The sequence below is a fragment of the Theropithecus gelada genome, chromosome 3 (genome assembly GCF_003255815.1).
Source record: "Theropithecus gelada isolate Dixy chromosome 3, Tgel_1.0, whole genome shotgun sequence".
In the NCBI taxonomy this organism is placed as follows: Eukaryota; Metazoa; Chordata; class Mammalia; order Primates; family Cercopithecidae; genus Theropithecus; species Theropithecus gelada.
The window spans coordinates 111,485,999-111,511,304 of NC_037670.1; the positions used below are offsets into that span (position 1 = coordinate 111,485,999).

The 25,306-nt window shown below is 37.1% G+C and overlaps 1 protein-coding gene across 4 annotated transcripts in view; it reads left to right on the forward strand.

Annotated features, from left to right (window-relative positions):
* PEX1 (peroxisomal biogenesis factor 1) overlaps positions 1 to 25,306 on the forward strand; it is a 42,825-nt gene that overhangs the window by 9,363 nt on the left and 8,156 nt on the right. Inside the window, exons 3-17 of one of the 4 annotated variants that reach the window (XM_025380693.1) lie at positions 734 to 852; positions 1,563 to 1,677; positions 1,776 to 2,542; positions 5,704 to 5,823; positions 7,936 to 8,059; positions 8,600 to 8,703; positions 10,211 to 10,293; positions 12,488 to 12,620; positions 13,243 to 13,339; positions 14,713 to 14,883; positions 16,415 to 16,569; positions 17,518 to 17,707; positions 17,925 to 18,091; positions 19,795 to 19,929; positions 23,149 to 23,213. In XM_025380693.1, coding sequence (XP_025236478.1) covers positions 1,928 to 2,542; positions 5,704 to 5,823; positions 7,936 to 8,059; positions 8,600 to 8,703; positions 10,211 to 10,293; positions 12,488 to 12,620; positions 13,243 to 13,339; positions 14,713 to 14,883; positions 16,415 to 16,569; positions 17,518 to 17,707; positions 17,925 to 18,091; positions 19,795 to 19,929; positions 23,149 to 23,213 — 2,159 coding nt within the window. In that variant the 5' untranslated portion in view covers positions 734 to 852; positions 1,563 to 1,677; positions 1,776 to 1,927. The remainder of the gene's footprint in view (positions 1 to 733; positions 853 to 1,562; positions 1,678 to 1,775; positions 2,543 to 5,703; positions 5,824 to 7,935; positions 8,060 to 8,599; positions 8,704 to 10,210; positions 10,294 to 12,487; positions 12,621 to 13,242; positions 13,340 to 14,712; positions 14,884 to 16,414; positions 16,570 to 17,517; positions 17,708 to 17,924; positions 18,092 to 19,794; positions 19,930 to 23,148; positions 23,214 to 25,306) is intronic. The other 3 variants (XM_025380691.1, XM_025380692.1, XM_025380694.1) reach the window with 3 other exon arrangements.

Consider the following 25,306-nt stretch of genomic DNA (forward strand, 5'->3'; position numbering starts at 1 on the left):
CTCCAGCTTATAGACATACTTGTGTTTTATATATTTAAACTATAATGAGAGGGTATTATTTGTTTTACTTAACTTTTAGCTGTGAAGGATTATACTTCTAAATATTTGTCTCCAATGTCTATTTCAGTGTGTTTTTCACTTTTCTTGAAGCAGCATGGCTGTTGCAAAACTTCTAGAAATAATGAGAATATTTACATATTAGATCAAGCCATAACTTGATGATATAGTCATTTCTTCTTACATTTTTTACTTACATTTTTACATTTTAGTGATTACTTTCATTTTTGAAAAATGTGTCGTGCTGAGATGTATTTTTCTTCATTCTGTAATTAGTTATGAAACAGTTTTTCCTAAAATGCTGAGTATATCAAGTCCTGGATAAGAATAAGTACTCAATAAATATTTGTCACATGAAAGACTACACATGAAGCCAGGCATAGTGGCTTGCACCTGTTTTCCCAGCTACTCAGGAGGCTGAGGCGGGAGGATTGCTTGAGCCCAGGGTTTCCAGGCTGCAGTGAGCTCGGATTGTACCACTGCACTTCAACATGGGTGACAGAGCCAGTCCCCATCTCTCAAAACAGAAAGACTACATAGACTACATATACACCCCCCTCCAAAACACACACACACATCTACTTACCTAAAATGGTAAGAAGATAGCTTCTTATTTTCTAGTATATGACACAGAAAAGTTTTTTTAAAGTAGTTTTAAATTTTTAATTTTTTCTAGGTATTTCTCAAGCCATGTTCCCACGTGGTATCTTGTCAACAAGTTGAGGTGGAACCCCTCTCGGCAGATGATTGGGAGATACTGGTAAAGAAAACCAAATAAGAACTCTCTCATTTAAGGTTAAATTACTTCACAATATCAATGTCTTTAGATTTCTCTTCTCTAAGCTTTATTATATATTCTGAGTTGGTTTTGAATTATAAGAATGAATTGGGGCCAGGCACAGTAGCTCATGCCTATAATTCCAGGACTTTGGGAGGCCAAGGCAGGTGGATTGCTTGAGACCAGGAGTTCAAGACCAGGCTGGGCAACATGGTGAAACCCCATCTCTACTAAAAATACAAAAATTAGCTGGGCATGGTAGTGCGTGCCTTTAGTCCCAGCTGCTTGGGAGGCTGAGGCAGGAGGATTGCTTGAGCCCAGAAAGTCAAAGCTGCAGTGAGTCAAGATCATGCCATTTTACTCCAATTTGGACAACAGAGTGAGACCTTGTCTCAAATAAAAAAAAAAGAATAAATTGATAGAGATCTAATGTACAACCTGATGACTATAAGTAATAAAATTGTATTGGGGATTCATGTTAAATGAGTAGATTTTAACTACTCTTGCCACAAAAACAAAAAAGTGGGTAACTGTGAGGTGATGTATATGTTAATTTACTTCACTATAGTAACCATTTTACTATCTATATGTAGCTCATAACATCATGTTGTATATATTAAATATGCACATTAAAATTTGTTTTTTAAAAATGAATTGAGATTTTTCCTACTAGACATGGAATGGACAAAATGTAAAGTGAGTTGATCTTTTTGTCTATTGGTTCTAGGAGCTGCATGCTGTTTCCCTTGAACAGCATCTTCTAGATCAAATTCGAATAGTTTTTCCAAAAGCCATTTTTCCTGTTTGGGTTGATCAACAAACGTACATATTTATCCAAATCGGTAGGTGCTATTGTAATATTTGCTGTCATATTCTACACTATAGCATTGAGTCCAAAGTAGAAATGAATGTGCACTAATAAGCTTTATTTTCTACACAGTTGCACTAATACCAACTGCCTCTTATGGAAGGCTGGAAACTGACACCAAACTCCTCATTCAGCCAAAGACACGCCAAACCAAAGAGAATACATTTTCAAAAGCTGATGCTGAATATAAAACACTTCCTAGTTATGGAAGAGACCAGAAAGGCATGATGAAAGAACTTCAAACCAAGCAACCTCAGTCAAATGCTGTGGGAATCACTGAATCTAACGAAAACGAGTCAGAGATTCCAGTTGACTCATCATCAGTAGCAAGTTTATGGACTATGATAGGAAACATTTTTTCCTTTCGATCTGAGAAGAAACAAGAGACATCCTGGGGTTTAACTGAAATCAATGCGTTCAAAAATATGCAGTCAAAGGTTGTTCCTCTAGACAATATTTTCAGAGTATGCAAATCTCAACCTCCTAGTATGTCTAATGCGTCAGCAACCTCTGCTTTTCATCAACACTGTGCCATTCATGTATTTCCTTGGGACCAGGAATATTTTGATGTAGAGCCCAGCTTTACTGTGACATATGGAAAGCTAGTGAAGCTACTTTCTCCAAAGCAACAGCAAAGTAAAACAAAACAAAATGTCTTATCACCTGAAAAAGAGAAGCAGATGTCAGAGCCACTAGATAAAAAAAAAACGAGGTCAGATCATAGTGAAGAAGATGAGAAGGCCTGTGTGCTACAAGTAGTCTGGAATGGACTTGAAGAATTGAAGAATGCCATCAAATACACCAAAAACGTAGAAGTTCTCCATCTTGGGAAAGCCTGGGTTAGTATACATTTTATAACTTGGGAGAAATTTTATGTGGCTTAAACATCCCCAAATTATGAATTAGAATAGTATTTCATATATAAATTGAAAATCAATTAAAAAGAAACACAGTGCCTAAAGCTTTGGGGGACACATTTACACTTTGCAGTAAAGTCCTTGTATGGATAAAGATTGTGTGTTTTCTGGCCAAGTAAGCTTGAATAGGTACAAGCTTAGGTAGGTTCAGGCCCAGAGAGGTCAAAATTACTTGCCTGAGATTGCATAGTTAGTAAGTGTCGATTCAAACCTAGGCAGATTGACTTGGGGGTTCATCAGCATGGAGTGCCCTACAAAGCCTCCCACCTTTAATGCTTGCAGATTTGTTCCCCAGTTACCAAAAGCAACTTGTTAATACTTAGGGAAAAGGGCCAGTATAGGGAGAAATCCATGGCATGAGGTAACCTTCCTGCTGCATGTGGTGGCACCTGGATTGGAATGCATCCAGAAGCTGCTTACCCTGCTGGTGTCTGCTCTTTAATTTGTGTATAACACAGAGGAAGTAGACATGGCAACTAGTGTTCCAGCCCCTCATCCTGGCCACAAATATTAAAGCTACCTTTATATGACGTAAGTCACTAGTCCATTTATTTGAACCTAAATTTGAACCACTGTAAAGTAAGACTTCATAGTGATAAAGAGAGGAACCTGTTAGGAAAGGGAATAAAATAGAAAGGGAAGGTTGTCTCCTTTTGTAGATTTTTTTTTTTTCTCCAACAGTTTTACCTGTGACCTTTATGCAAATAACTGACAAAGCATTAATCTCTTTGGCCTACATCATTTTCTTTTCTTTTCTTTTCTTTTTTTTTTTGATGGAGTTTCATTCTTGTTGCCCAAGCTGGAGTGCAGTGGCGTGATCTGGCTCACTGCAGCCTCCACCTCCCGGGTTCAAGTGGTTCTCCTGCCTCAGCCTCCTGAGTAGCTGGGACTACAGGCATGCACCACCATGCCTGGCTAATTTTTTGTATTTTTAGTAGAAACAGGGTTTCACCATGTTAGCCAGGCTGGTCTCGAACTCCTGACCTCAGGTGATCTGCCTGCCTCAGCCTCCCAAAGTGCTGGGATTACAGGCTTGAGCCACTGCTCCTGGCCAGCCTACATCATTTTCTAAAGCTCCAGACCATTCTTTTCTTTTCTAGTCAGAGGCTTGCTTTGTTGCCCTGGCTGGAGTACAGTGGCATCGTCTCCACTCACTGCAACCTCCACCTCCCAGGTTCAAGTGATTCTCCTGCCTCAGCCTCTGGAGTAGCTGGGACTACAAGTGTGCGCCACCACTCCTGGCTAATTTTTGTATTTTTAGTAGGGATGAGGTTTCACCGTGTTGGCCAGGCTGGTCTTGAACTCCTGGTCTCAAGTGGTCCACCTGCCTCAGTCTCCCAAAGTGCTGGGATTACAGGCGTGAGCCACTGTGCCTGGCCTCATATCATTATTTTCTGTTAGCTTTAACTGTCCATTCAGGAGATCCCACTGCATTGTCAAATTCAAAATGTCTAACACTGAGCTTATGATTTAGCTGGTTCTGTCATTAGATGGGAATATCCTTTTATTTCCTTGAAATTATATGGTGAGAACAGGGAGAAGTGCTGATGGTAAAGTCCTGTGATTAAGATAGCAGAAAGGACTCAGCCCTTCCCAGTTCACTGAAGGTTGAAGAGCCATGGACAATGAGAAGTCACAGTAGGTGAAATCAGATACTAAAATGGACTTGGCTTGAGAGATCAAAATTGATCACTTGGTGATACAACTAACAAATTCATGTTAACTTGAACCTTTATTACCCTGTGAAGCATAGTGATTTAAAAAAACAAAAACAGGAAACTTGATTGTTAAATTCTTTTTAAGTCAGAATATGTACCTTAGAGTTTTTATTTATGCTTTTGTCTACCATTAATATGTCTGCACATGCTCTTTAGAAGTTAATAAAGTCGTCTTTATGTCTTTCAGTGCTTACATATATTTGAGAAGTTGAGAGAAATTTTTAACATCATTATTGAGATATATATATATGGGTTTTTTTTGTTTTGTTTTGTTTTTTGTTTTTGAGATGGAGTCTCGCTCTGTCACCCAGGCTGGAGTATGGTGACGTGATCTCCACTCACTGCAAGCCCCACCTTCCAGGTTCAAGTGATTCTCCTGCCTCAGCCTCCCGAGTAGCTGGGATACAGGCTCCCACCACGACACCCGACTAATTTTTGTAGTTTTAGTAGAGACGAGGTTTCACCATGTTGGCCATGCTGGTCTCAAACTCCTGACCTTGTGATCCGCCCACCTCAGCCTCCCAAAGTGCTGGAATTACAGGCATGAGCCACCGCGCCCAGCTGAGATAAAATTTAAAGTGTACAATTCAGTCATTTTTAGTATATTTATGCTAGTTGTACAACCATCACCACAATCTAAGTTTAGAACATTTTCGTTAGGGGGTGGGAGAAATTTTACTCTTTGCTTTTTAGATTAAGTTTCTGTCTGGATTTAATAATTTAATCAGACAATCAGGCAGATCGTCTGTGATTAGTTTTGGCCATTCCAGCTTCTTCACTGGTTGTCAGCTTTCACAAATAAAGGCTTCTCCAAGATTAGAAATATCATTTAATTTGAATGTAAATGTACCATAGTTTAAAAGATGGGTTTGGTGGTTACAGTCAAATACATTCATTTAAAGCTCTAATTCTGAAGATTATGTAAAGAAAAGGAAAGAAATGTAGGGAGAAGATTGAAATGTTCATGGTGTGACAATATCTGAACATCCATCTGGTTACACTGTTGATATCTGAATGTTTGTGTCCTCAAATTCGTATGTTTAAATCCCAACTCCCAAGGTGATGGTATTAGGAGGTGTGGTCTTTGGGAAGTGATTAGGTCATGAAGGTGAAGCCTTCATGAATGGGATTAGTGCTGTTATAAAAGAGAACTGTGAGAAATAAGTTTCTGTCATTTATTAACCACCCAGTTTAGGATATTTTGATATAGCAGCCTGCATGGACTGAGACAACTATGAGTTCTTATGATAGCTTCTGTTATATCACCTAAATTCATAGAAGCTAATATATCAATATTTATGCTATGAAATATTTCTTAACCAAGCTTTGAATATATTTATATTTTTGTTTATTTTTAAATTTCAGATTCCAGATGACCTGAGGAAGAGACTAAATATAGAAATGCATGCCGTAGTCAGGATAACTCCAGTGGAAGTTACCCCTAAAATTCCAAGATCTCTAAAGTTACAACCTAGAGAGAATTTAGTGAGTTCAAATATATATGTTACATCAAAATTCTTTTACATGTTTTGTAAGATTTCTAGTTGCTTTAGCTAAGTAATAAGAATGTTGTATTCCTTTTTGATACAAGTCTTTTTTTATTATGTTAAACTATATATAACATAAAATATGCCATATTAGCCATTTTTACGTGTATAATTCAGAGACATTAATTACATTCATAATATTGTACAACCATCATCACTATCTATATCCAGAACTTTTCCATCACCCCAAACGGAAACTTGGTACCCATTAAACAATAATTCCCCATCCACTCCTTTCCCCAGTCCCTGGTAATCTCTAATGTATATTGTATCTCTATGAATTTACTTATTCTAGATATTTCATATATAAGTGGAAGTATGCATTTGTCTTATGTATCTGACTTATTTCATTTAACATAATATTTTCAAGACTCATCTGTGTTGTATGTATCAGAACGTTATTCCTTTTCATGGCTGAATACTATTCCATTGAATGCATATACCACATTTGTTTATCCATTCATCTGTTGATGGACACTTGGGTTGTTTCCACATTTTTGGCTGCTACAGTGAACACTGGTGTACAAATATCTGTTTGAGTTCTTCTTTTCAGCTCCTTTGGGATATACCTAGGAATTATGTTTAACTTTTTGAGAAGCTGAGAAATCTTTAATAAATGATAACACAAATATGTATATTTGCCAATCAAATATGAATATTTTTTGCTTTCTTAAGAGGTTGATAATTTTGCCACACGGTCGTAATTTTAAAAAATTGTCCCATGTTGTTTCAGTATTAATATTGTAGCCTAAAAGAGTGCTAGACTGTTTTACTTTTCTGCCTAGTTAATTCTTCAGATACTGGTAGAGTCAGGAAATGAGATACTGAACTTAAAGATCATTGTAGGTTAATCCTAGCACTTTGGGAAGCTGTGGTGGGAGGATTGCTTGAGGCCAAGAGTTTGAGAACAGCCTGGGCAACATAGCAAGACCCCATCTCTACAAAAAAATGTAAAAAAAAATTAAGCCAGGCGTGGTAGCTCACACCTGTAATCCCAGCACTTTGGGAGGCTGAGATGGGTGGATCACTTGAGGTCGGGAGTTGGAGAGCAGCCTGGCCAACATGGTGAAACCCCATCTCTACTAAAAAGATAAGAATTAGCCGGGTGTGGTGCTAATCCTGTAATCTCAACTACTCAGGAGGCTGAGGCAGGAGAATCACTTGAACTGAGGAGGTGGAAGTTACAGTGAGCCTAGATCTCACCACTGCACTCCAGCCTGGGTGACAGAACAAGACTCTATCTCAAAAAAAGTAAAAATAAAAATTAGACACATGTGGTGGCACATGCCTGTAGTCCTAGGTACTCAGGAGGCTGACTGAGGTGGGAGGATATCTTGAGCCCAGGAGTTCAACACTGCAGTAAGCTATGATTGTGCCACTGCACTCCAGCCTACGCAATATCTCAAAACAAATTTTTTTAAATAGATTATTAGGCCAGACATGGCAGCTCATGCCAATAATTCCAGCACTATGGGAGGCCAAGGCAGGCAGATCACCTGAGACCAGGAGTTTGAGAGCAGCCTGGCCAACATGGTGAAACCCCATGTCTACTAAAAATACAAAAATTAGCTGGCAATGCCTGTAATCCCAGCTACTTGGGAGCCTGAGGCAAGAGAATCGCTTGAACGTGGGAGGCAGAGGTTGCAATGAGTGGAGACTGCGCCACTGCCCTCCAGTCTGGGCGATACAGTGAGATTCTGTCTCAAAGAAAAAGGAATTTGTTTTCCTGTCTTTATAGTAGAGGGAGGACAGGGAGAATGGGGTTGGAATGGTTACTGACTGAGCCAAATTATGGTAGGTGTATCACTGAGCATAGAGAAAATGAGCATTTAAAACTTTTCCACCTAACAGATGTTTCTTCAGGCTACACTGCACTTATTGTGCTAACTGTAATGTCAAATCCCAAACCTGTGCCTATAGAATATGAACATCTTTCATTGGATTTGTTTGGTAAGGCTTACACTTTATTAGGAAGATAAGATGTTAAAATAAGGGTGTTAAAGTTAAGTTCAGTTATGAGGATAATTCATTACTATTCCTTTTTTGGCAGCCTAAAAACGTAAGTGAAGAAGACATAAAAATTGTATTTTATTCATGGCTACAGCAGTCTACTACCACCATGCTTCCTTTGGTAATATCAGAGGAAGAATTTATTAAGCTGGAAACTAAAGATGGTGAGTACATTTGTTATTTGGACTTTTTTTTCTATTTAAATAGTTGTACATTTTTAATTGTTCTTGCAACCTGTCATACATGTGAACATTATGTGAATAGTGAAATGTAATTATGATAATTAAACAGTAGATTTTATGTATTGAAAAATACATTTGGCTGAGTGCAGTGGCTCATGCCTGTAATCCCAGCACTTTGGGAGGCCGAGGCAGGCGGATCACTTGAGGCCAGGCGTTCGAGAGCAGCCTGCCAACATGGCGCAACCCCATCTATACAAAAAAATACAAAAATTAGCCAGGCGTGGTGGTGTATGCCTGTAGTCCCAGCTACTTGGGAGGCTGAGGCGGAAGGATCACTTGAGCCCAGGAGGTCCGTGTTCATGCCACTGCACTCCAGCCTGGGCAACAGAGCGAGACCCTGTTGCAAAAAAAAAAAAAAAAAAAAAAAAGCCTTTAACTTAAATAAATTTGACATTTAAAATCTTAAATTATTTCATCTCTGTTTCAATACTAACTCTGTATTTATTACTTTCTTTTTAATAGGGCTGAAGGAATTTTCTCTGAGCATAGTTCATTCTTGGGAAAAAGAAAAAGATAAAAATATTTTTCTGTTGAGTCCCAATTTGCTGCAGAAGACTACAATACAAGTAATAGCATATTATTGAATATTTAATAAAATACTATTTGTTACATATGATCGATAATAAAGTATGAATTTCCTTGTAACATCTTGCATTGTGAAGTGTATTAAAAACCAGGTAGGAGTAAGGAATAACTTGATTTAAAATATTTTATTTTATTCTGTAATCTCTTTAAAGTATCTATACAAATTATTGACTTATCCTAAATTTAAAAATGAATGCCTTAGCACAGTTAAGTTCCAAGAATAGAGTTGATCGTGTTAACTGGTAAATGGGTCATGATTTAAAATTCTTCTAGGATTGAAACAAATGAAAACATAGTTTTAAGGGTTTGATTTTTTAAATTCCTATTTTTACATGCAATTTTACTGTACAACCCATCATATTTTGACAGTTCTTAAATTTGCGACTCTTCAGAAATATTATCAGATCACTTTTCTTTGCTTCCATAAGTTTTTTTTTGTTTTTTTGTTTTTTTAAAGACAGTGTCTCACTTTGTCGCCCAGGCTGGAATGCAGTGGCACGATCATGGCTCACTGCGGCCTTGACCTCCCAGGCTCAGGTGATCCTCCCACCTCAGCATCCCAAGTAGCTGGGATCACAGGCACATGCCATAATGCCTGGCTAATTTTTGTATGTTTTGTAGAGATAGGGTTTCACCATGTTGCCCAGACTTGTCTTGAACTGCTGGGTTCAAGCAATTGTTCTGCCTTGCCCACCCAAAGTGGTGGGATTACAAGTGTGAGCCACTGCGCCCAGCTCTTCTAGAAGTATTTTAAGAGTGGTCTTTTTTTTTGAGACGGAGTCTCGCTCTGTCACCCAGGCTGGAGTGCAGTGGCACCATCTCGGCTCACTGCAACCTCCGCCCAGGTTCAAGTGATTCTCCTGCCTCAGCTTCCCTAGTAGCTAGGATTATAGGCAAATGCCACCACGCCCTGCTATTTTTTGTATTTTTAGTAGAGACGAGGTTTCACCATGTTGGCCAGGCTGGTCTTGAACTCCTGACCTCAAGTGATCTGCCCTCCTTGGCCTCCAAAAGTGTGAGCCACCACGCCCAGTCAAGAGTGGTCTTTTTACAATATTATTTTTTGATTAGGACATTCATTCTTGTCATTATAAAACTGAAGATACTCTAGTTATTTAGAATTTCAGTGTTTTGGAACTAGACATTGTTTCTGTATTTTTGAAATATTATTGAAGGAATACCATTTGGAGAAGATACAAATGTAAGAATTGTGAAAGGATAATTGTGACACAAATCAAAATTATAAATAAAAATATATCTGTAAAATGTATTAAGGCAATAACATTCTTTCTGCTTGTTGACCATAAATATTTATGTCCTGTGGATGGGTACATTGTTATTGTCAAGGGTGTTTAAATAATGATCTTGCATGCGTAATTTATCTATTCTCTCTAAAAACTAAAAAGCAATTTAGTTTTCTGGGACCCGAGAAAAACATGCAAAAGACATACTTTGAAATGTAAAACTGATTTTTCCTTGCAACTATAGGTCCTTCTAGATCCTATGGTAAAAGAAGAAAACAGTGAGGAAATTGACTTTATTCTTCCTTTTTTAAAGCTGAGCTCTTTGGGGTAAGAAGTTATGGCCAAACTAGCATGTTTAGAGACGTGTTTTAATATTATATCTGGCAGAGTTTTCAATGTAAATATTAAAATGGATGTTAATATCAATAAGTGATCTTACTAATGCATTAGTAGGTATTTTTTCAAGGATTGTCTCTATCTTCACGCCTAGCTTGAATTTGCCTTGTCTTCTTTTTTTTTTTTTCTTTATTTTTATGTTTTTATCCATCCCTGGTGGTAGGGGATAACCTTGTCTTCTTCAATAACTAGAAGTCTGAAGCTTGTTAGAAATTTTACTTTGAGAATTGATCGATGAGAAGAAAGCAACTAGATATCACCTGGATCATATATGCTTGAATAAAACAATAATTCTTAGAACAAATAAATACATTTTAAAAGTTAAAGCCAAAAACATTAGTTAAATGTTTAAAAATATTTCAAATTAAGTTATTCCTTCACTGTCTTGTATTACTGTAATAATTTGGATTATTTGTGTTTTTCTCAACTTTTAAAACAAATATTTAAAAAATTCCTCTTTTGATTCAGTAGGGCTAGATTAAAATATAAAAAATATTTTAACTCCTCTTAATTTCCATATTTCTTATATAATATGAGAATCTCTTATAAGCATTACCTCTTAGAAGTCTTCAAAGAAGCTTTGGTAGATGTAGTAGTAGTGCTTTGATTTCCTAGAATGGTATAATCTGTAAATGTTTTAGTAAAAAGATTAAACCATAAAGTCAAAATGTTTAAATATAGCACAGTGTTTATTAATATAAAATAAAATCTCTCTTTTTTTTTTTTTTGAGATGGACTCTTACTTGGTCACCCAGGCTGGAGTGCAGTGTTGCAGTCTCAGCTCATTGCAACCTCCCGCCTCTTGGGTTCAAGCAATGCTTCCTCATCAGCCTCCTAAGTAGCTGGGATTACAAGCATGCACCACCACACCTGCCTAATTTTTTGTATTTTTAGTAGAGATGAGGTTTCACCATGTTGGCCAGGCTGGTCTCAAGTGATCCGCCTGCCTCAGCCTCCCAATGTGCTGGGATTACAGGCGTGAACCACTGCGTCCTGCATAAAGTAAAATCTCTTCAGACTCTTATGTGATCATATAAAGTGGCAGGCAGTCACAGTCCAGAAGTAGTTTAAAGTTCATGTTTGTATAATGTAATCTACAGATTGATACTGGATTTCATAGGTAATGTTTAAGAGGAAATAAGTTTTTAGTTATCCTCAGTACTTCAAAAGCACCCATTTATGATTATGTTGATTACTAAATTAAATCATTTGTAGGTTAGAGGTGTTTTTGTGTGTGTGTTAAGATTCCTTAAGGAGTTCTATTAGGGCACAACTTTTAGTAACTGCACATTTTTAAAGTAATAAAACTAATTTTAAAAGCTTGGAGGCTGGGTTCACACCTGTAATCCCAGCACTTTGGGAGGCCGAGGCGGGTGGATCACCTGTCAGGAGTTTGAGACCAGCCTGGCCAACATGGTGAAACCCTGTCTCTACTAAAAGTACAGAAATTAGCCAGGTGTGGTGGAGGGCAGCTGTAATCCCAGTTACTTGGGAGGCTGAGGCAGGAGAATCGGTTGAACCTGGGAGGCAGAGGTTGCAGTGAGCTGAGATGATGCCACTGTACTCCAGCCTGGGCGACAGAGCAAGACTCCGTCTCAAAAAAAAAAAAAAGGCCTGGATTCAGTTTTGACATTAATCAGTATACTTTCTCTCAAGTAGGGGACAATTTCTAAGATTTTAGTCTTTTAAAATTTATTAACTAGTCTGAGCATGGTGGCTCATGTCTATAATCCCAGCACTTTGTGGGGCAGAGGCAGATGGATCCCTTGAGCCCAGGAGTTGGAGACTAACCTGGGCAACATGGCAAAACCCCGTCTCTACAACAAATGAACACACAAAAAAACCAATCAGCTGGGTGTGGTGTTACACGCCTGAAGTCCCAGCTCCTCGGGAGACTGAGGCAGGAGAATCACCTTTGCCAGGGAGTTTGAGGCTGCAGGGAGCTGGGTTCACGCCACTGCACTCCAGCCTGGATGACCCAGCAAGCCCCTTTCTCAAAAAAAAAAAAAAAAAGATATAAAATAAATTAATTAACTATACTGGGAAGGCAAAATTCAGCATTTTTTGTAGCTAAATTTTATCCTGCTTCAGTCTTTTATCATGTAACCATGTATATCTTTTACAGAGGAGTGAATTCCTTAGGCGTATCCTCCTTGGAGCACATCACTCATAGCCTCCTGGGACGCCCTTTGTCTCGGCAGCTGATGTCTCTTGTTGCAGGACTTAGGAATGGAGCTCTTTTACTCACAGGAGGAAAGGTAAGTGGTTAAGGTGTGTTCATTTTTCTGTAACATTTAATAACTTTTCATTTACCTTTCTTTGGGTTTTGAGCAGGTATTATATAGGGTTTATACGACATATAGAAAGCATTCATTTATTCACTAATATTTCTGTGTGTCTGCTTTTAGGTGTTGGGGGAGTAATAACGAATAAGAGTGATGTTCTCCATGCCCTTTTTCTGTGTCAGTTGATACAATTATATGGTTTTTCTTTTTTAGGCTATGAAGTGCTGATAGGGTTGAGTAACTTACAAATGTTGAACCAGCCTTGCATACCTGTGATAAATACCATGTAGTTGTGGTGTATCATTCTTTCTACATTGCTGAGTTTTATCTGCTAATGTTCTGCTGAGCTTTTGTCCATTTAAGTTTGAAAGTGATTAGTTTGCAGTTTTCTGTTTTTGTATTGTCTTTGTCTGGTTTTGCTATCAGTGTAAATCTGGCCTCATAAAATGAGTTGGGAAGTATTCCCTCTTCTTCTTTTATTTTTTTGGAAGAGACTGTATAAAATTGAGGCTGAATCTTGGTGGTTGCCATAATGACAGAAACTATTTCTGTGACTGAATATATTGGGAATTCTTACAAAGCAGTTATTTTCTAGGGAAGTGGAAAATCAACTTTAGCCAAAGCAATCTGTAAAGAAGCATTTGACAAACTGGATGCCCATGTGGAGAGAGTTGACTGTAAAGCTTTACGAGGTATGAGTATGGTAACACTCTACATAAATCCCTTTTTCATTAGAAAGACAAGAATGTTATAATTAATGCTATCAATCTAAAAAATACACATATCATCTAGTCTTTAACTTTTCTGTTTATCATTTAGTCATTGAAATTTCTTAGAAATTTTAAGTCTTTGGCTTTCTAATGTTTTTGATAAAATTCCTAAAACTCTCCATATTTGATGGAAGCCTATTTTTTTTTCTAGCCAGAACTCTTTGTAGACTATATTCCTGGAAGTGCTCACTGACACCACTCTGAAAAATTAGTACTTAGAATATACTCTAATTGGTATAAATGATCTCTGAATTGCTATGGGAAACTGAGAGAATGGTTGCTTCAGGAGAGAGAAAGTAGGAGGCTGTGGACAGCAATGAGGAGAATTACAGTTTACCATAGAACACTTTTGTACTTTTGAAGTCCTTAACATTTACATTATCTATTCAATTAAAATTTTTTTTTTTTTTTTTTTTTTTTTACTTTGAACAGTCAATTTTTCCCCCTTGGGTACCTCTATCATATAGTTCCAACTAATCATGAACTTGTGTGTTTCCTGTTCTTTGTAAATTTAAACTTTGTAACTCACCAGGAAGTTTGAAGCCAAATTTGTGATTCAAATATAGCAACTCCAGGATCTCTAGGCAGACGCATTTGCATTTGATTTTACACGAATCTTGATCCCTTACTCTCACTTATGTTTTCCCACATCCTACTTTTTTTATTTTGTTGTAGGCCATCTAAAATTTTCAATGGAGTGAAACTGGGTATAAATGAATACATGCATACAGAAATTATAGTAGCATATTCCTTTTCTTTTTTTCTTTTTTCTTTTTTTTCCTTTTTTGAGACAATCTTGCTCTGTCGCCCAGGCTGGAGTGCAGTGGTGTGATCTTGGCTCACTATAGCCTCCATCTCCCAGGTTCAAGCAATTCTCATGCCTCAACCTCCTGAGTAATTGGGACTACAGGACATGCCACCACACCTGGCTAATTTTTGTATTTTCAGTAGAGATGGGGTTTCACCATGTTGGCCAGGCTGGTCTCAAACTCCTGAGCTCAAAGTGATCTGTCCGCCTTGGCCTCCCAAAGTGCTGGGATTCCAGCATAAGCCACTGCACCTGGCCTCCTTTTCTGAGTTTTATAAAATTTGATACTTTATTGTACCCTTTGAGACTGTATTAATTGAACCATGTTAATGATGAACAAGTTTTTGTGATTGGTATATTAATAAAATATAGATCAAATTTTTATAGTTAAATCAGTATTGAGCTTTTCTAGCGCTTTCAAAAGGACCACCTGAACTTTCCCAGCACTGAAATAATATTGAAACCATTTCATATCTTCTGTATTAAGGAAAAAGGCTTGAAAACATACAAAAAACCCTAGAGGTGGCTTTCTCAGAGGCAGTGTGGATGCAGCCATCTGTTGTTCTGCTGGATGACCTTGACCACATTGCTGGACTGCCTGCTGTCCCGGAACATGAGCACAGTCCTGATGCGGCGCAGAGCCAGCGGCTTGCTCACGGTAAATGCATCCACCACTCGGTTGGTCTTGTTCTTTTGTCAGTCAGCATTTTTAGTCTTAACAATAAATCTACTCTCTTCAGAGAATAATATATGTGTTATGTTAAGTGTTGTGTTTGAGGCCCCTGATAGCATTCTACAGTTGTCCTATAGACTATGTATTAGTAAATTGGTAGAGTAAAAACAGTGTGAAAATTCTGCAACTTCATGCTTAGTCCTTTAGGGTTTTTCATTCTCTTTTACTTACTGTTTAATTTACAGATTTACTCTTTTGTTCATTTGACAAATATTTGACAAACGCTTGTGCACAGTCTGTATTCTCAAAGTCTAGGAGAAAAAGAAGGGTGAACAGTGTTAGTACAGAACAATACTAATAATGATGGCTACTGTGTATGAGTAGCCATCCCTTTCTTGGCTTTCTTGGATTGCTTTGTATTCTGCATGAAGATATTCCCTGGGCTTTACAGGTCAATAAATGGAAATTCAGAGAGATTAATTTGACCAGGGTGACCAACAAGGAGGTGACAGAATACACTATGCGAGAAGTATACACAGAATAGTGTGGGAGCATATAACCTATACTGGGGTTGAGGTGGGATAAGGAGTTATCAGGGAAAGCTTTTTAGAGGAGTTGATAACTGAGCTGAGTTTTGATGGAAGAGTAGAAATTAGCGTGAACCAATTTCATGCTAATAAAGAAGCAAAGGAAGCGTGGTCTACAGGCAAAAGCACAGAGGTGTAGGAAGTAATGATACTTTGGGGAATACCCTGTTGACTGGAGCTTAGAGTGCAAGGAGAGGAGTGCTAGGGAGGTGAGGTTGGAGGGTTTGGCAGCACTGACTTGCTTCAAGGTTCTTAAGAACTGAAATAGATATAAAATGCAACCAAGAGTGGCTTGGATTATATTACCTAGTGTGTTAATCTCAAATTTTGAAATCTATAGCATCTATAGGACTGGTGTTACTAATCTTACACTCGATCTGTTACTGTTCTTATACTAGATCTATTAGTCCAGAGTTTAAGGGAGTGCTGCAAATTTCTAGGTCAGAACAGGACTCAGATGTACATTATTAATGCCGATTTCAGTTCTGACCTTCTCATATGAAACCTTACAAGACCTGGGGTAGGAAGAGATTGTTCTGGAAGTCGTAGGAATATGAGCTGTATTTTAACAAACAGAATACAGTATGGAAATTTATCACCCTTCTAGAATATTTATTTCAGAGACAAATTTTTATCATTTGTTCATTTATTTCATAAGATCCACGAGTAGGGAACCTCATTAGACATTGCTTTGAGTATATGGTCTGAGTTTGCAGTACCTCTTGTGCTTCCATTAGATTTATTAGGTCCTTGATAGATAAATCAGGGAATAACTAGATGGATTCATTTTTTAAAGACATGAAAGAGTGATACCATACATACTCCACCTTAAAGGTCAACCTAGAGTATCATTATTTTTAATGAATGTATAATTTTTAAATTTCATGTTTATTTTTCCTAAGCTTTTACACTATATTGCTTAATTTCAGCTTTGAATGATATGATAAAAGAGTTTATCTCCATGGGAAGTTTGGTTGCACTGATTGCCACAAGTCAGTCTCAACAATCTCTACATCCTTTACTTGTTTCTGCTCAAGGAGTTCACATATTTCAGTGCATCCAACACATTCAGCCTCCTAATCAGGTAATACACTACTTGTAAGGATTATTGAATTATGTCCCTTTTCTAGAAATTATTTTTCAATTTTATTAGTAATTTGTGGCTTTAAACTTATGCTTCTATTAATGATCTTAAGGATATGTAAGTCAACATTTGGTGCATGTTGTGCTAGAGGCATAAATTATAATTTATAGCCACCTGAAATGTTAGTATGCAGTTTCCAAGAAAATGACTTTTTTGAAAATGGCATTTCTTTGAATGAGAAAAAACAGAAATAGATAGATGGCTTTTAAACACTTCATTAATTAAATTTTTTTTCCCACCATCACATAATGGCACTTAGTCCCCTTTGGGAACTCATGAGGGTTTTAGTGGCACTGAGCTGAAAGAAGTATGTTCCAGGACTGGCAAACATATTTAAAATTCTTAAAAAGTTTCACCTAGCATCTACCCTAAATATTCAGACCCTGTGCTAGTTAACTGCTATTGAAGAACAAAGGTATTATATCTATTATTAAGGATAATAGAATGGTATTTGAGATATTGGTCACTGAATATGTTTTTAGAAATAAGTTTTATAGGAACCAAAAAAAAATTATTAAAGGAACCATGTATTACTAAAAATGCTTCTTATTGGAGAAAGAAATGACAATCATTTATTAATGTGATTTTTTTACAACCTTATTGAGATATAATTTAAGTACAACAAATTCACATAAAGTGTATAATTTGATCAGTTTTAACATATGTAGATGCCATGAAACCATCACCACAATTAAGGAAACAAACATTTTCATCACTCCAGAAGCCTCCTAGCCTTTTTACTACCCATCCCTCCCCCACTCCATCCCCAGACAACTACTAATGTGCTTTCTGTCACTATAGATTTGTCAACTTGATTTTCTCCAAATGTACGTTCTAAAATATACAGTTGAATAAAATTGGAAATTTGAATTTTGTGCTTTTCTTTAGGAACAAAGATGTGAAATTCTGTGTAATGTAATAAAAAATAAACTGGACTGTGATATAAACAAGTTCACCGATCTTGACCTGCAGCATGTAGCTAAAGAAACTGGAGGGTTTGTGGCTAGAGATTTTACGGTACTTGTGGATCGAGCCATACATTCTCGACTCTCTCGTCAGAGTATATCCACCAGAGAAAGTATGTTTTACTATTAAAACCTGAACTTGGAATCTTCTTTCTATTGTGGAGAAATGTAATTGTAGTAAGACAAGAATTAAATATATTCCATTGTAGTATTTGAATAAGCAGTTATTTGAGTAGAAAATCAGTGTTTCCAGCTAAAATGATGGCATATTTTGAAAATTCATATAGTGAAATATAACTACTAAAAGAAATTTTGTTTATTTTTAAACAGAATTAGTTTTAACAACATCGGACTTCCAGAAGGCTCTCCATGGATTTATTCCTGCGTCTTTGCGAAGTGTCAACCTGCATAAACCTAGAGACCTGGGTTGGGACAAGATTGGTGGGTTACATGAAGTTAGGCAGATACTCATGGATACTATCCAGTTACCTGCCAAGGTATGTTTAAAAAAAAAAAAAGAAAAAGTGAATACTTACTCCCAGAAGAACCACTGTATTATTGGCTTTGGTTTTATGTGTTAGCTTGCCCAATCTCCATGTGAGTCAACAAGTGTTTACTGACACTATTTTAGGTATCTAAATAAATAAATATCTGACACTATTTTAGGTACTTTAACAAATTTTTATTTTATTAATTAATTTTTTATTAGAGTTGAGACCTCACTGTCATCTAGGCTGGAGTGCAGGGGCACACTCACAGCTCACTGCAACCTTGAACTCCTGGGCTCAAACAATCCTCCTGCCTCAGCCTCCCCAGTAGCTAGAACTGCAGGCATGAACCAACATACCCAGCTAACTCTTTAATTTTTGTAGAGACAGAGTCTTGCTATGTTGCCCAGGCTGACAGATTTTAATGTGTATGATGCAGTCTTTGACCATAAGAAACTTATGAAAGCTGAGGTGATAGTTACAGTAAATACATTTTGATGTATAATTCTGTTTGCTTTAATCATTCAAATTGTAGTAAAACAAGATGAACTGTCTGCTGCGATTTGAGCAGAAATGGATAGGAATAAACTAGGAGGTAGAAGAGTTATCAAGGTTAACAGGACTGATGGGTGAAGCTAGATTTCCAGACCTGGGATGAAAAGCAGAGTTGGCAGGTATAGACGAGGCAGATGGCAGGATAAAGGAGACAAATGTAGATTGTTCTTCAGAAGATCAGATGGTAGAGTCTAGGAGGTAGTGTGTTTTAATCAGAAATCTGAGAGGCAAAGATCATTGCATAAGATCAGGGACCCGTGCAAAGGAGTGAGAAAAAAAATATGGGTAAGGACCCTGGGTTTCATGTAACTGCATGGCAACTCCTGGGAACAGTGGCCACTGGAGCCTGGGACATGCTGATTGCAGCCCAGGACTATTAAAACCAGTGTGAGAGAACATGGGCATGGAAGTACTAGCTAGCAGGATCATGATCCCAATGCTGGGATTGGGTGGGCATCGAGCATTAGTACATGGAGATTCAGTACATCCAGATACAGTACACGGAGATTATATGCGTAACTGCTGTCTGGGCTTCTTTCAGATTAGAGCAGAAGTAGAGGTGAGTGGGAATATTCTCAATAGAGGGAACTAAATAGGCATACCTAATAAAGGAGACCAGGATATTGCTGACAGTAGCCTCATGTTTGGCTCACCTGTTCAAAAAGTCCTCTTGTTCTCGAGCAGTGGTGCTTTAAAAGGTAATTTGAGAAGCAGTCGACTATTTGTTCAGCCTGGAGACTCTTGGGATATTTTACTATCTTTGATTGAAGAGATTTGAATGTACACAGCCCTCATAACTTGCCCCATGAAGCATATCCGTGAAAGGCACTATACTTGTTAAAAGATTGGTTTGTACTTTTAAAATGTAGTACTTTTAATAAAACAGGAAAAATAGAAAGAAGTTCTGATGCAGTTATATGCATTTTATATAGAATGTGTTCTTAATTGGAAAAAATTTGTAGTAGTTCCTTTGAGTTCATTTATAGTTTTTAGTAGGAATTTTATTTTCTACTGTTGTACTTGCTGTTACTGAAGAAAGGTGGTGGTGATTACTATCTGAATATTTTTTTCTATACATTGATCTTTAGCTGCTACTTAGTCATTTCTGTTTAGACTTGAGCTCTTTTTCATATTTTTTTGTTGTTGTTGTTTCTCAGTATCCAGAATTATTTGCAAACTTGCCCATACGACAAAGAACAGGAATACTGTTGTATGGTCCGCCTGGAACAGGAAAAACTTTACTAGCTGGGGTAATTGCACGAGAGAGTAGAATGAATTTTATAAGTGTCAAGGTATGTTGTCCACTTCTTTTTTCATTGAGGCAAAATTTACATAAATGCAGTTAGCCATTTTAAAGTGTACAATTCACTGACATTTAGTGCATTCACAATGCTATGCAACCACCACCTCTTTCTAATTTCAAAACTTTTTCATTCCATTCCTTCTTCCGCTCATCCCCTGGCAACCATTAATCTGCTTTTTGTCTCTATGGATTTGCCTTTTCTGTATATTTCATATAAAAGGAATCATGCAGTATGTCACCTTTTGTGTCTGGCTTCTTTCACTTATGTAAAGTTTTCATGGTTCATCCAGGTAGTAGCATGTATCAGTACTTCATTCCTTTGCATGACTGAATAATGTTACCATACTTTCTTTATCCACTTATCAGTGGTGAACATTTGAATTGTTTCTACCTTTTGACTATTATGAATAATGTTGCTGTAAATATTCATGTACAGATTTCTCCATGGACATGTTTTTATTTCTCTTGGGCATAAACTGAGGAGTAGAATTGTTGGGTCTTAGGGTAATTCTCTAACTTTTCAAAGAACCACCAAACTGTCTTTCACACCAACTGCACCATTCCCACTGGCAATGTGGGGGGTTCCTGATTCTCCACATCTTTACCAACACCATTATGTTTGTCGATTGTGGGCTAGTCTCACATTTGGAAAGCTAGTAGGAACAGCGATCCATCTATTAAAAGTTGTGTGCGGCTGGGTGCGGTGGCTCACACCTGTAATCCCAGCACTTTGGGAGGCCGAGGCGGGCGGATCACAAGGTCAGGAGATCGAGACCATCTTGGCTAACACGGTGAAACCCCATCTCTACTAAAAATACAAAAACTTAGCCAGGCGTGGTGGCGGGTGCCTGTAGTCCCAGCTACTCGGGAGGCTGAGGCAGGAGAATGGCGTGAACCCGGGAGGCGGAGCTTGCAGTGAGCCGAGATCGCGCCACTGTACTCCAGCCTGGGCAACAGGGCGTGACTCCGTCTCAAAAAAAAAAAAAAAAGTTGTATGACATTGAGTAATGAGCCACCTCTCTCGTAGGGCTTATTATGGTCTTGCTTAAGGCAAATCTTCATGCATTGTGAACAGAATTATACATAAATACTCAGATAAAAGGGCAAACTATTCTTAAAGGGAGTAGACAACTAGAGGCTGGAGACCATACTGAGGCAGGAAGCTGGGGTTTTCATGGTTCTGTTACTTTTGACTATATCTCACCCTTGCTTGTGTCAAAGTGAGACTAGGTCTAAGTTTTTTTCAGGTATAAGGTGAGTGTGGTAATTAAGAGGCATGCTAGCAGATCATTTTGGGTAATGCTTCACAGCTCACCACTGGTGTGTCATTGTGGTCGCAGATCCAGTATCTTAGCTGTATAGTTTCAGTACATAATCAATATTAGTTTAACAAAGGGCAATTAGATTCCAAGACAAAGGAATCATGTATTATTCTAGCCTTACTCAAACTTGATTTATAAATCAGTTTAGTAATTTATTTATTTTTTCTATATTTATTTTCATTTTTTTGAGATGGAGTCTCACTCTATTGACCAGGCTGGAGTGTACTGACACAATCTTGGCTTACTGCAACCTCCGCCTCCTGGGTTCAAGCTATTCTCCTGCCTCAGCCTCCCGAGTAGCTGGGGTTACAGGCTAATTTTTGTATTTTTAGTAGAGACGGGATTTCACCATGTTGGCTAGGCTGGTTTTGAACTCCTGACCTCAAGTGATCTGCCCGCCTTGGCCTCCCAAAGTGCTGGGATTACAGGTGTGAGTCACAGCGCCCAGCTCAGTTTTATAATGTATAACTGGGTTTTACCCAGTTGTAAATTACTCTTTTATCATGTTTTTTTGTGAACTGGCAATGATGGAGAAACACTAAAAGTGCCAGGCTGTTGCCTTGTTCCTGTTATTTGCCTTAGTTCTTTTTTTTTTTTTTTTTTTTTTGAGACGGAGTCTTGCTGTGTTACCAGGCTGGAGTGGAGTGGCGTGATCTTGGCTCACTGCAACCTCCGCCTCCTGGGTTCAAGTAATTCCTGCCTCAGCCTCCCGACTAGCTGGGATTACAGGCTCCTGCCACGGCACCTGGTGAATTTTTTTTGTATTTTTAGTAGAGACGGGATTTTACCATGTTGGCCAGGCTAGTCTTGACCTCCTGACCTCGTGATCCACCCGCCTCGGCCTCCCAAAGTGCTGGGATTACAGGTGAGAGCCACAATCCCAGCCTTGCTTTAGTTATTTCTTGTTGCCTCCTCTAGTCCTATAGTTCTCTGACTGTACTGAGGAAATGTAATTAAATATTATTACATTAATAGATATCTATGTGGTTGAATATTAGAAATTCCTTATTTGGTCACATATCTTGATCAGTAGTTGGTCTTTTGGAGATAGTGATTTTTCACTACAGATTTCTTTAGGACCTATTCAGTTTTTTTTTAAAGATTCCAATTTAAGGAAAGACTATTCTCATTGATTTTGCTATATGCAGGGAAGTTTATTTCGAAAGGTTTTTCAGTTGGCTTTTAGGGAAGATTATATATTCTCTTTTTTTTTTTGGCCTTTTCCCACGTTCTAAAAATGATATATTCTTTAAATCCTGTGCAAATACATTGTTTCAGTAATTGAAGGTGCTGATTAAAGTCATATCTCTACACATTTTTTAAATTTTAGATAGAACTTTGTCCCTTCTTAAACCATTCACTTATTCACTTGAAAAAAATTATTTATCTAATACTTACGTGGCAGACACTGTTTCTGGCACAAGGGATTCAGCAGTGAACAAAACTGCCTTTTTGGAGTTTACATTCTACTAGTGGAGAGTGACAATAAGCAGATAGACACATTCAGTATATAATCCACTGTCAGATGGTGATGGTAAGTCCTATGTAGGAAGAAAAGCAGGGTAAGGAAGCTTAGAGTAAACTGGAGTGAGTCATAGATGGACGTGTCAGAAAAGGGTTTCTGAAGAGGTGGTATTTGAGCAGAGATCTAAATAAAATGAAGCAACAAGCCATGAGAATATCTGGGGGAAAATGTTCTGGGCAGAAGAAACACCAAGCATAGAACTTGTGGTATGTTATTTATTCTAGCACACATTAATTTTAAAAATGTAAAAGACATCCATTTAATCATATGAAAGATTTCCATGATTCATTTAGTCAGAAACCAAATTTATATTTTCTTTTTAAATAATTTTATCTCAACTCTAATTTTATTTTACCCATAGGGGCCAGAGTTACTCAGCAAATATATTGGAGCAAGTGAACAAGCTGTTCGGGATATTTTTATTAGGTTGGTTCCCTATTAATGTTTTTAAAGTAACTGACTCTGTTATTATTTATCAATCAGTGCTTTTTTTGGTCTTGTTTTTTGAAGAACTGATATTTGAAACCTGTGGTTTATGTGAATTATTAATAAGCTAGAGGACATGGATTCTCTATTTCACCAAATACTACAAAATATTTTAGATATTAAATTTTGGAAATTATTTGGTTTTGTATTTACAATAGAAATACTCCTCAAAGTGGAATCGAAGTGGTTATTCAAAGAAATGTCAGAGTAGATTCTTATATGAAGCAAATAATTGCCCCTAATTTATCTCTAAATTTTCTGAGTTCTAAATTCTTTTTTCCCCCAGTCTCTAATTTATCTCTTATAAATCAAGAGTCCATCTGGCCAATTTAATTTCAGTGAGTGTAACTATTTTGCATATATTAAAAAACTGCATATGAATATAGAAGATGGTATGTAAGGATGAAAATAATTATTCAAATGTGATAGCATTATGGGGAGTTTTAAAATAAAAGTTACTGTTTTATTCTTCCAAAAATTTTATTATAAAATGTACAGTTAAGAGAATATATATAAAATACTTATGCATCTTAAGGAAGAATAATAAAATGAATACTTCATGTATTCACCACCCAGTTTACCAGGAAAAAGCATAAACAAAATAAACCTCTTCTACATAATTCCTGGGTTAAAGAGAGGTTATAGTGGAAAATATTTGGGAGCAAATGATAATGAAAATACTATCCATTAAAATTGTTAGATGTTGCAAAACTGATTTCAAGGAAAATTTATAGCCTTAAATGTTTAGAAAAGAAAAAAGGTTGAAAGTTAACCACTTATGTATCTATCTCATGAAATTAGGAAAATTATAGATATACACTAAAAAATAGGTTAAAAGGGAAATAATAAAGATAAGAATGAAGTTTAATGAAACACAAAACAGAGAAGCTCACAAAGCCAAAATTTATTTTTTGAACACTGAGTACAATTGACAAATCTCTAGCAAGTTTGATTAAGGAAAAAAAAAAGCATGAATAAACAATTTTAGGGATAAAAAGGGAACCATAACTAAAGATATCCCAGAAATGTAAAAGATAATAAGGGAATATTATGAAAATATTTATGGCAATACATTTGAAAACTTAGGTGACACAGACAAAAATAAAATTGACCAAAATTGAACCAAAAAGAAATAAAATCTGAGTAGTCCTATAACTTAGTGAAAAAACTGAGTTAGAAAAGTTAAAAAAATCTTTACACAAATCAAACATCAGACTCAGTTTTCTAGGAGACTTCTGCCAAACATGCAAGTAGCAGATAATTCTGGTCTATTTTTGGCCCCAGAAGATATATTTTACTTGCCATGCATTTAATGAGATAGCTGTTGGTTTTCTCAATCACCATGACAGGTGTTTTATATTAGGTGTTATTCTCCAGACATCTAGTCCACCTGTTGCCAGAGATGGAATTAATATTCACTTCTTTAGAATTAAAATTTGTTAATAAATTTAATAAAACTAAAAGTCAAAGTTCAAATTATTAGAAAAGTAAAAGAAAATATATTTTTTGGGAGGCCGAGACGGGCGGATCACGAGGTCAGGAGATCGAGACCATCCTGGCTAACATGGTGAAACCCCGTCTCTACTAAAAACACAAAAAAAATTACCCGGGCGCGGTGGCGGGCACCTGTAGTCCCAGCTACATGGGAGGCTGAGGCAGGAGAATGGCGTGAACCCGGGAGGCGGAGCTTGCAGTGAGTGGAGATTGCGCCACTGCACTCCAGCCTGGGCGACAGAGAGACTCCGTCTCAAAAAATAAATAAATAAATAAATAAATAAGAAAATATTTTTTTTAATAGCCCTTACAAAACAGTACCAGCATAATGAGCTTTCCAAATTTTGAATGGGCAAAAGAAATGAATAGGCATTTCACAAAAGAAGTAAGGGTGGCCAATAAGTATATATTAATATAAAAATGGTTACTTGTAATAGAAAGCAAACAAGTGTTTGACTTATTGACCAAGAGTCAGATTTTTGTTTTCATCCCCGTTAGTCTATCCAGAAGGCACGGGTCTTAATAAACACCTTGACCTC